Source organism: Gouania willdenowi, chromosome 21, assembly GCF_900634775.1.
Source record: "Gouania willdenowi chromosome 21, fGouWil2.1, whole genome shotgun sequence".
Classification (NCBI taxonomy): Eukaryota; Metazoa; Chordata; class Actinopteri; order Blenniiformes; family Gobiesocidae; genus Gouania; species Gouania willdenowi.
The window spans coordinates 33,025,476-33,037,578 of NC_041064.1; the positions used below are offsets into that span (position 1 = coordinate 33,025,476).

The 12,103-nt window shown below is 38.8% G+C and overlaps 1 protein-coding gene across 2 annotated transcripts in view; it reads left to right on the forward strand.

The window, feature by feature from the left end:
• vwa8 (von Willebrand factor A domain containing 8) overlaps positions 1-12,103 on the forward strand; it is a 92,972-nt gene that overhangs the window by 63,923 nt on the left and 16,946 nt on the right. For both annotated transcript variants that reach the window (XM_028436114.1, XM_028436115.1), the window contains 2 exons: positions 6,439-6,547; positions 7,779-7,935. In XM_028436114.1, the coding sequence (XP_028291915.1) occupies positions 6,439-6,547; positions 7,779-7,935 (266 nt within the window). The remainder of the gene's footprint in view (positions 1-6,438; positions 6,548-7,778; positions 7,936-12,103) is intronic.

Sequence of the window (12,103 nt, forward strand, 5' to 3'; positions counted from 1 at the left end):
ATCTAAGTTCACTCAGGGCCGTTCCTACACTCATAGAAGAACAGTAAAGACATGGAATGATGTGGTCAGCACATCATTTTACTGTTGGGATGTTTTTTTCATTTAAAAATCTGAATTTTTTATTTCTTGTTCAAATATGGAGCTGACTCCTTTTATATATAAACTGTAAGTTAAAATCAAAGGTTTTCTACTTGTGGATCGTGGACCCATGTCAAAGATTCAAGGATTTTTAATTGTCATTATTTGCATAACATGTACAAAACAAAATAATGTTCCCAAGTTCCCCGTTAAGCACTTAAAGAATAAATAGAGTAAATAACAGTATAAAATATTACAAATATAAAAACACCAGTAATATAAATAGAATATATACAAAATAATATAAATGAACTATAATAATAATACGACAACATACAAAACAACACACAACAATGTTATTGGGTTATGCATCTGCCTGGGGAACAAAATGTCTTGTTTTTTTATTTATTATTGTTGTTTTGGTGTGATGTACTGTTAAAAGTGTACGCATCATATAAGCTTTGGCTTCAGCCTACACCTTTTTGGTTCATTAATTATATGTAATTCCTTAATATAATGCATCTGTTTAATTAACTGACAAACCAAGTCAAAATATTTTTTAAAAATAGATAAAATTACGCAGAGCGAACAAGTAGTATCTGTGTCGGTCACGTTTACCAGCCAATCCTGTGACTTTCTTGATGTTTTCCAAGATATTGTTTTAACCACTCGTAACACAAACCTGCGTCGCAGCTCACCCTCCATTCCCGCGCTCACCACCAAAGAACACTGAAACTACACACATTCAATCCTCAAAGAGGCTGATGGGAGGCACACTGAGGGAAGACTTTTTATTCCCACAGGATTCCTTTTGTGTATCTATTTTGTTATGTTCCCGTGCATGTGGAGAAAAAGCAGCAGGAAATTAAGGATGTCACATGATAGGTTTAAACCCAGAGGATTTGTTCACAGCTGAGGATTTTCTCTTCAACTTTATTTTAGTCAGTTAGGAACAGTGGCTCATCAAAGTCTAGCATTTATATATCTATATTTCCTTTCAGTCTTTATAATACAGTTGCTTTTTCATAATTATCGGAGCCTCCCTGACTAAAATATTTAGTATATTGTGTTGGCTGTGCCAAAAAAAGATTGTGCATTATGAAGTGTGCATAGAATAAAGGCTAAATCAGCAGCAGCTGATGAAGACTCCTCTCCTTCATCATCCCTGTTGTCTAGTCTGTTTATATAGTAGATAGATAGATCATCAATATTGTTGATCACAAGTGTAAAGCTGCATACATGAAATGAAATCCAGAGGAGCAGTGGACTTGCTCAACATCCCACAGTGATGGCCCAGGTGGGATTAGAACCAGTGACCCTCCGAGTTTATCGTTGCTCATCAGGATCCTCATTAGCTTTTGTCAAGACAAGAGCTATAGTCTTCCTGGGGTCCGACACACAAAAAAAATTACATAAACATTTATTCAGTGATTCTACAATCATTAGTTTTCAAGGTCATTAAATAAAACTGAACTTCTGTGCCTCTGAGGATTAGTACAGGCTTATTCTCATTAAGTGTTTCATTAAATGTTGTTCTTACAATTACAAGATTACGATTTCATTTAGCAGACGCTTTTATCCAAAGTGACGTACAACGTGAGCAGTGATGCTTTCCTTAGAAAATAACTGCATCAAAGCAATCAGTAGATGCCTCTGAGGAAGACTGACAGTTGGCAGTCGAAACAAGTCTAAGTTTAAAGTAAATTTCAAAGTAAAATTTCCTGAAGAAAGTTGTCTGAATAAATGAAACCTTAACATATTATTTCAAAAAAGAAGACAAAATCAACTTGCTGGAATTATTACGAACAGTTACGGTTCAGGGACTTGCTCAACATCCCACAGTGATGGCCCAGGTTGGATTAGAACCAGTGACCCTCCGATTACAAGCGTGTTTCCTTAACAGTTAAACTATTATTGTGATAGGTGCTTCTATCCTGTTATAGCTCTATAGATAACAGTAGATCTAAGTATTCTGTTCTTGGTTTAGGTGAATCAGCATAACCTGAACTGGTTTGTACAGTCATGTTATGATGTACATCTTGTGTATTTTTAATTTGGTCATAAAAATGCTTCCGACTCTTGTCAATTGAAACATTCCTGAAGAAATTGAGAGTACGAGCCCCTGCTGACGCTGAGGTTGTCCTCACACCGTGACGTAAGCTTCTTCATCCCCACCAGTGATGGGACCAGTTACTGGAAACTTGTCCTTGTACAATACTGGCAATGACAATCTGGTCGAAATCCTCATGCTTCCCCCAATGTCCGATGATTCCACCCACTAACAGGATCAAGGATAAAGTCATCACACACAGAATGCAGATTATTCTGCCATAATGCCAACAGTCCCCTTGCTGGGAAGCGGTAATGTGACACGTGTAAGCTTCCACCATCCACCTGCTGAAATGTTGGTGACTCACAACCCGAGGAGGAAAACTGAACCCGGCTCGACGGCCCCAAACGCCCAAATTGGAGCAGTGTCGTAAAGTCGTCACTCATCATTTCTGCAAAGCCATGATCGTAGAGCACTAGTCACCCTTTTACTGGTGTGACAGCATCAGAGCGGCGTCTGTTACCAGCGCGAGGACACATCCTGAGTTCTGCTGTCACCAGCGTGACTCTTTCATCTAAATACAGCGTGAAGACAAGGGTCCATCACAGGAAATCCCAACAGCTCAGCTTTCACCGGTCAGCATCGAACCGAAACATTAACAAAGTCATGGAGGTGTGGCCTCGTCTTTCATTTTCATTTGGAATCAAATGATTTTTCTTGAAGTCCAGGCATGGTTTGCCTTTCTGGATATTTTAATGTTTGATTCTTTTTAAAAAAAAAAATTATAAACACAATTTGGATACAAACCCACAATGTAATACTGACCTCTGTTTTAATCCTTTTCAAGGAGAGGTGTCAAATTCCTCACCAAAGACATTTCTGTAGTTACTGACTGATACAGAAACACAAATACTTACCTACATACCGAACTTTCCAGACTATTGAGCACAACTAAATATAAGACGCACTCACTATATAATATGTTGTCCATATTAGGGTGACCAATGACCATCGTTTGACTTTCAAAAAAGAGGACACTTGGGCCGACCTCAGCATACTCAAAGTACTCGACGTTTTCTTGAATCTACTTTATAACTGCAAAATTCCATACAGTAGATAAATAAGTTGTTTTTGTCCATACGGTTTAAAAAATGTTTTCTCCCTTTATAACAAAGACTTTAAAAAATTATGTTATTATCTATTATAACAATCTGTCCTTGAAAAATCTCATGTACACCTTCTTAAAATCTATCAATCATTGAAACAATGAGAAACATCTCCTCCTAGAATTTTAAAAACACTTACAAAACATTAAATATTCATTAAATATACAATTCAATAAATAAAAAAAACTATAAAGGTTTGCAGCAACATTGTCCCATGATGAGCTGTATTCTGTCTGTGGAGACAGAAGTTGATGAGGTCTAGACCAGATGATGGAACATTTACTTTAACTCCCTAAAGGCTAAGTTTCTCCAAGTGGCTCCTTCATCAAATCCCTCTCTAAACCTCTATGAAGGTTTTATCATCTATATATCATATATCTCTCTGCTAATATTTTTTTTTTATTAAATTCACCAGTATTTGGTCTCTTTCAGTCCATCTCAGACTCTTTCTCTTCTTTCTGCTGCGTGTCTGAGGATTTTCGTCAAAACAAAGCAGCATCTTTAATGATTCTGTCACGTGATTTTGTCAAATAGAGCAAATATTAGCGAAGTTACGGTCATTTAAATCAATGTTTGTGCGAGATGCATTCAGAGTCTTTGGGAAAACCTGACATTTTGATGAGTTTGTAAAATCATGCCGTACGGTCCGGACAAGACATGAAAAGAGGATGTCCAGGTAAGTCCGGACGTCACCCTAGTACATAAACATAAACACGCCGCAGGTCTTTACATTGAACCGTATTTACACAAGCTCTTGTAGTTTAACAAAAGACAGTGCCTGTAACATGATTAGTTAAAAAAATAATAATAATGCAGCTGCCAACCAGAAAAGTCATTGATCGCCATTGTGCTCCTCTTGTGCACCGAAACCACTGAAGTTGTCTTCTTCTGTGTCTGGGTTGAACAGCCTCTCAGCCTCTTCAGTCTGATCTACACAATGGAAACACCTCGGCCGTCTGCTCTCTGTGTTGACCCAGTGTTTGAGATCATTTTCGAGTTGGGACCATCTGCTTTTCTCCTCTCTTTTTGCATCAAGCCAGTTCTTCACACTGCTGTCTCCAATGTGGTATTGTTGATTCATTAATGCTAAGCTCCCGTGCCTGCTCCCATCATTGGAATGATTCAGTTTCATTGGTCCATGACACGTTCTGCAATTTGATGGGTTTGATGTGACAAGGCTCAAGTTTTTTGGTGGCATGAAGCTTGTGAACCCATGAAAAATCCATAATATTGCTGCCTCATTGTTTAAGCTGCAGGGTTCAAAGCATGGGGAAAAAAATAGGGGCTCATAGTCCGGAAATTACAGTACTTGTTGACCTTTGTTTGGCCCTTTACCACTAACTTTTCCTGTGGATTCCAAAAGCTTCCAAACCAGTCAAAGGTTAATCTCCAAACACTTCTCAAAGAAGGCATCATTGTGCTGTCATCAGATTAACTCAAATGGAATCTCTTGAAGCTCTGCTCATGCACACTTTGTGTTGTGGACCATCACACATGAGAAGTTTCTAGTGGGAAAGTTTCACATATTGTGGACTCAGGTGTGTCCTACCCAGCGAGAAGTTTATGGAGCATTTGAATAATTTTAAACCATCAAAACCACTTGGATGAGATCTTGTTTCAATCATTTCGGACCAAGTGGTAATTGGACATCTTCTCACTCTTTCTCACAATTCTCACTTTTGTTTCCTGTCATTTAGAAAACCATTTCCTCTCAATCTCTGGAAACGATTCCAATCATCTGCAGCTGCATGAAACAATCAAGATGTTAGTCATTTTCAATGACTCATGTTTGAATCACCCCAATCCCTGTTGTCCACTGTCGGCCTAGGAAATGGTTTGTGATGGTAACAGCCAACACAGCTGACTGTAACCCTGGAGCTCCGTTTATCATTGATTTCTAGTTTGTAGGAAATTCTTTCAGGAGGCCACGCAAGCGTCATCAGATTTTAGACAATGTGAGGAAGAAGGGAAAGAAAACAACAGCCCATGCTTTGGAGGAACGACACAATTCTTAGAGACAATGGACAAATTGTACAAGTCTACAAATATGAGATGGAATGTGCAGGAGTTTTGGATTTGATGTTTAACCACATTCAGTGAGCAGCTGATAGTTCCCATTGTTGAATATCTGACAGGCCTGGAAGTCCATCTTTCCCTCTTTATCTTGTTCATTTTATTCAAATAATTATTAGATTTTTTTCTCAGGATAGGTGCAAGGAAATTACTCTGTTGTATTTGGTGTAATGTCACAAACCAATGATGCAAGACTTTTCAAAAGCATAATTATTGATTTAATAACATCCTAATCAGAGTTTAAATGTGTGTGAAAGTTTGGAGTAGTGAGTAGAGAAACTTACTTTCTTAATTTCTTACTTTTTTCTCTTCAACTCCTTTGCTTACGCCTGTATTTGCTCCTGAATGATTGACTGACTTTTTTTTACTCAGTTACTTTTGGATTTTTTCAAATCCAAGGAAGTCTTGACTGAAACCTTTTCACTGCCATGCATTTTAACACTTTTCTCAAAGGGTTTGTGTGCTTTTCTGTCATTTTTTTAATGTACTTTTGTTATTGTAATTTTTGTACATTTACAGTATGTTCATTTTTTGGGTTTTCATTGTTATTGTGTGTTTTTAGAGTCCTTTTAGGTATTTTTTTATGGTACATTTTTCTGTTATTCTGAATATTTTTGTAGTTTTTTTTATGTGTTATTAGTCCTAACATATTTCAGTCATTTTGTGTGTTTTTGAAGTCATTTTGTATACTTTTCAGTTATTTATTTGTATCATCTTGTGCGTTCTAGAAAGAATGTGTATTTAGGTTGTTTTTTTTGGATTTTCTGTCATATTTGGTATTTTTATGTCATTTTGTGTATTTTCATGTCATATATTGACAGCCCAGGGGCCGCATGTGGCCCCTGGGCTGCCAGTTGCCCATGCTCACTCTGGTCTTTTGGTTCTGAACACTCCCACCCTTTTTCCTGGAAATTCAGACTTTCTGTACCTTGGAGAATAGCTGCAGGTAAAGGTTGGACGATAACTTTAAGTTGACCCTTGACCCTCATAAAGACGCCCACCTGTTGTCTATAATTCACATCTCACACATGCTCTGCTCTCGACCCACGTGTCGTCTCCTGCTTCTTCCAGATCACCGTCCAGAGGGACAGCGGCCTGGACGTCTCTGCGCCAAAACATGGAAAGATCGACCCCCACAACGCCCCTCATGTTGGGGGGAACCAGTGGGCTGGAGGCACAGGTAAACCAATAACAATCAGTTCACAAGGACAGGGAGTCAACCTGTGACGTCAAAGCAGTAAACCTTCAACCAGTGGAGTCGTTTAGGCATGGTCATAAAAACATGTACAAGTGCTAGAATATCTCTGCGTAAATATACAATGATGTAACACACGTGTGGTATTATTATATGGCATATTTATCAGACAAAAGAGAAACCCGTTGGATTTCAGACGACCTGTTGGAGTTTTACCATCAAAACCGATGGGTTTACGTTCAATGTGATATAATGCAAGTGATGTTTCATAAAAGTCCCAAAACTAACAAACATTTTAAAGAATGTGAGTAGAAATCAACAAGAGAATTGACCATTTAATTAGTTTTTCACACTGGGTTTACACATGAGTCATTAATAGAAGTCTCATTATGGTTTGTTTGAAACCAAGGATGTCAAAGGAATTTACTTTCAGACAAACCAGTTAGATCAGATATGGGCAACTGGTGGCCCTTTGGGTACATCTGGCCCTAAAACAAATATAGAAAATTACACAAAATAACTCTAGACATGCAAACTGACAATAAAATTGCACAAAGCCAGAAAAAAAACACAAAAATGACTTTAAAAACATGCAAAACCATGACAATAATGAGAATAAACAAAACAAAATTACTCCAAAAAAACCAACACAATGAGATATAATTATACTAATGACTCCAAAAACACACAGAACCTGAACAAAAATACACAAAATTACTCCAAAAACACAAAAAATTTGAGAAAAATACACAAAATGACTTCAGACATATAAACTGACAATAAAATTACACAAAGCCACAAACAAAACAAAACTGGTTTAAAAAACACTAAACCATAACAATATACAAAATGACTCCAAAAACACAGAGTAAACAAAACAAAATGACTCCCAAAACACAAAAAATGAGAAGAATGCACAATATGAGAGAAAATGCTCTGAATGACTCCAAAAACAGAGAGAACCAGAACAAAAATTCACAAAATGACCCCAAAAACTCAAAAAATAAGAGATGAATACACAAAATGATTCCAAAAATCCAAAATCAGAGAAATATACACATAATTGTGCCAAAAAAACACACAAAATGAGAGAAATATACACATTACCCTAAAAACTTGAAATATCATAAAACAACCTTTATGAAATCCCAGTGAGTGTGTGTAGTGTTGTTTGGGATTCTGTTCCTTTATAAACCCGTGATCCGTTTCTCTACAGGTGGCAGAGACACTGCAGGGCTGGGTGGGAAAGGCGGACCTTACCGTCTGGATGCTGGACACAAAGTCCACCAGGTTTCTCAGGCTGAGAAAGATGCTGTTCCAGAGGAGGTCCAAAGAGCTGCCCGAGAGATGGCAGAAAAGGCCTTCAAAGAAAGGTACATGAATGTTATGATTGGCTCAGGGCCATAACGAGGAGGGAGACCACACCAGAAGTAACGTGCTCAAAAACAGGATTTTGTTCACAAATAAGATAAATATTAACAGAAAATAAGATGTGGGGTCATGAGTATATTAATATCAGTAGTGAAGGCAGGTGATGTATGGTGGGTGAAAGGTGTGTGTGTGGTGCATCAAAAGAAGCTCAAACCAGTCCCTCCAGGATTTCGTGATGTTGCGATCGCTACTATTAACGCAAAAACAAGCAAACTCCGTGAAATTAGTGCGGCAATGCAATTTTTCCAAAAGCCCCCAACTTTCCCGCAACTTCACTGAAAAAAAAAACATAAATATGCGGCCGCTTGTTGTTATTTTTGGCATTTTAGCGCTTGTAGTTGCTACGGAAGTAGCGGAGGATGTACTAGGGGCTTTGCGCCATAAACATTTATACGTAGGCACCGCATCGACTGCTGACGCCCACTGGAGCGGTGAGTCTACGTATATTATGTCTATGCTTTGCGCTGCTTACAAGGAACCTACGAAGAAGAAAATGCCTACGTCACATCCTGTTTTCAACCAGTGCCGGGAGAAAGCGTTCAACGGAGTCATGTGCGATAAAAACACCTCACATTTGCCAACAAAAATATCAGCTAAGGACCGTGCAAAACAGTACCCAACGTTGCTTCATCAGACTTTTTTTGTTCAAAATGTTATCATCGAGCAAAAGACGGAAGTCGTCTATGGACAAGCATTTTGCTTCTGCAAAGCATGTCAAGAGAATGCAAGCCAGTGCACAACCCCATGTGGGAGAACAAACAGGAAGCACACACTATTATTATATATAGTATGTTCGTTAATGCTTTGTATTTTTATTTTTTATTTTTGTTATGCCTAAAGAAATATGTCTTCATGACAGGTTCATGTTATGCTCTTCAATTTTTCTTAAGTTCGTTATTGTTTACTGACTTGCACTTCTGATGATCATTTTGATTAAAACTGTTGCACCTTTTGCATTCAGGGTATGCTCAGTGTATTAGCTAAAAAAAAAAAGTGTTTGCACATTTTGCAAAATTGTGTTGGTGTTTGCTTTCCAACAATAAAGCATATTTCTTCTAGAACATGTCTGGTCAATATGTATTTATAATTGGTAGAAACAATTAACTTAATTGTGAGTAAAGTAGGTTTTAGAGCAGAAAAAAAATTGCTAATTTTTACTGCAACTTTTGGAAAAGTGGCCCACGAAATCGGGCATTTCAGCCCGCAACAATCACAAAAAATGCCCGCGAAATCTTGGAGGGACTGTCAAACTCAAGAGTGCATGGTCAAAGCGGTGGAGAGGCAGACACTGACAGGCTTTTATAGGCGCTCAGCAGCAGGTAGGCGGGGCACAGCCGTATCCAGGTGCAGGACCTGCACAGAGAAGAAGCAGCGGCAGGGCAACCAATACCGACCCATTCAGGCCTGTCCTGTAACAATCTGTCCTCACATATTAGTCACATATTAACTAAACAATACTTATGAAGGTAAATATGGTGCAGAATTGGAGAGCTTGTAGAATGTGACTTGAGAACTTGAAGGAAAAAAAACTTTGTGCATCTGTTGTGGTTGTATAGATAGGCACGAGTAATAAGTAAACATGTGAGTAAATGTTGGATTACAAGTTTGCAGCTGTCATTTTATCTTTGTAAATATCAGTCTACACATTTGTGTATATTTTTTTCTGTGATTTCACATTCAGATCACGCATGTGTGAATATTTTCTTTGGGTTTTAATTCTACAGGTTCACATTTTTGTCCATCATTTGTGACATGAAAAAGTACAAATTTTCATGTACAAATTCACATTTTTTTCCTTCAAGTTGTCACATCGCGTTCTACAAGCTCTCTTATTTTATAACATATTTACCTTCATAAATAACCAACCATTTTGAACTTCTAGATCCCAGAACTGAAAAAAGATTGAGATTTTCTTTCAAACACAATCATCCGATGGCATCCTTGGAAGCATGAAGGCCTTTTCCCTCCTCTGGGAATCTTCCAGTGACCCAAATATTTTGGTTAGCTTATTCTATGTCATCTGTATTTTTGACTCACTGTGAAAACTAGTAAAGATCTTGTTACATGCATTTTGTTTTTGCAGCGGAGGGAAGGAGTATGTGTTTATTTTTGATGTTCATTCAGAGAAAAAAACAAGTTAATTTGTTATTTCTAAGCTATTTCTTCCCAAAAGTTTTCATACGTAGCATTTAGTGTGTGATTCTATTTCCAGTCCAATCTTTATTTATCTTTACGTAGCTTTACGTGCAGTCAGATTTGACCTTCTCTGCTGTTTGTTGCAGTGAAATATTGTTCCATGGAAGTAGCACCACGATGTGAATCAAAAAGCCAACGTGGCAGCTGAGTTTCCCACCACAGTGGGAAAAATATCAAGCATCTGTTTCTGCATGAGTGCAAATATACTGTAGGAACTCACCTCAGTGCTGAGTCACTGTTGGAAAAGAACTGCAATGTTGGGTTGAATTTGTGGGAATATCTGTGTTTCCTACGAACTGCGTTTCTGTGTTTGGGAGCAGATGTTTAAGATTTGACCCTGGAGTGTGTGTGAGGTGCAGCTGTTGGTAAAAGATTGAAACACGCGTGCCTGGATGTGTGTGTGCATGAAAACAAAACAACATGGAAAAAAACAGTAACAAAATAAAGACATGAAAAATGTATATAAATGATATATAATCAAGTGTAAATTATGTGATCAAGGTGATTGGATTGGATTGAGCTGTGTGTGTGTGCGTGTGCGTGTGTGTGTGCGTGTGCATGTGTGTGCGTGTGTGTGTTCTGGGTTAAAAGGGCATCCCTTTCAGCAGCTATGAAGACGTCCTCTGTTCCCTTCAAACAGTCTCCCACTCTTTTTCCCCCCTGGTTTCACACACACACACACACACACACACTGGCTACTTTCACACCAAAAAAGCACCTTTTTTCATCATGTCTTCTTCGTGTCCCGCTTGTGTCTGTCCTCAGTCTCCCTTAGCTCTCAGTCTCTGGCTGTGTTGTAAATGTCATATACTAGCATACTACTCACACTAAGTCTGACATCATCATTAGTATGTAGTGCGTTCACATTAGATAGTATGAAAAGAATGAGTGTGTAAGAAAAACTTGTATCATACTCAATGACGTGCCGTCAGGGTAGGCAAGGTAGGCAGTGCCTACCCAAGGGTGAATTGATATTTTGATCATTTGTTTTAATTATAATATAATTATAAATTATTTATTTTTCTATTTCCAATAGCCTACAGTACCTATAAGGTTTAAAGTGTCCGCATTTTGTGTGTGTTTCATAGCCCAAATTACTAAACAGCGCTATTTCCTGAAACGGCTGCCTTCTCACTCCGCTGTAAGGCAAGAGGAGGCCACGCCCCCTCCCAAAAGCACACGGCTGCTCTGTCTCTGTTCCCATAGCACATTTTTATGTGTTTGCGCATGCGCAGTTAGTTCCCCAAGATGAAAACCATTTACGTCCAAAGGCAGCGTAGTGAGCTGCTATGCTAAATGCTATACATAAGTTCACAGTGCATTAGTGAATTGATCCCATGTGACCGCTGCTGCTACGTTCTCTCTCGCTCTAGCGAATGGGCGGGATAACACTACAGGCAGGATGACAGCGCTAGAGACGATAGAGAAACTTTTTTTTGAGGAAAAACGACAGCTTTTAAAAGATGGGAGACCAACACCTGAGTTACCAGAGCTTCAGCAAAGGTAAGGTCAGAAAAGTTTTCATACTTTTCACAGTGAATGGGGTGGGAGCTGCACTGAACACAGCAAGAAAGCACTACAACGCATAGTGAACACAGCAGGCAAGATCATTGGTGCCCCACTCCCCTCCTTGCAAGACATATACACCACCCGCCTCACCAGAAAAGCTACCTCGATTGTGAGAGACGCTAGCCATCCCGCACACAGTCTGTTCAGCGTCCTGCCTTCTGGGAGAAGGTATAGGAGCCTCCGTGCCCGCTCCACCAGACTCACCAACAGCTTCATCCACCAAGCTGTCAGGAAGCTGAACTCTCTCCCCTCTGTCACCTCAGTCATATCCACCAGCTGAATCCCTCCCCCCCCACCAAAATAGCAAAAAGACTGAAAATGCTGTTATTTATTACTGTTTTACTG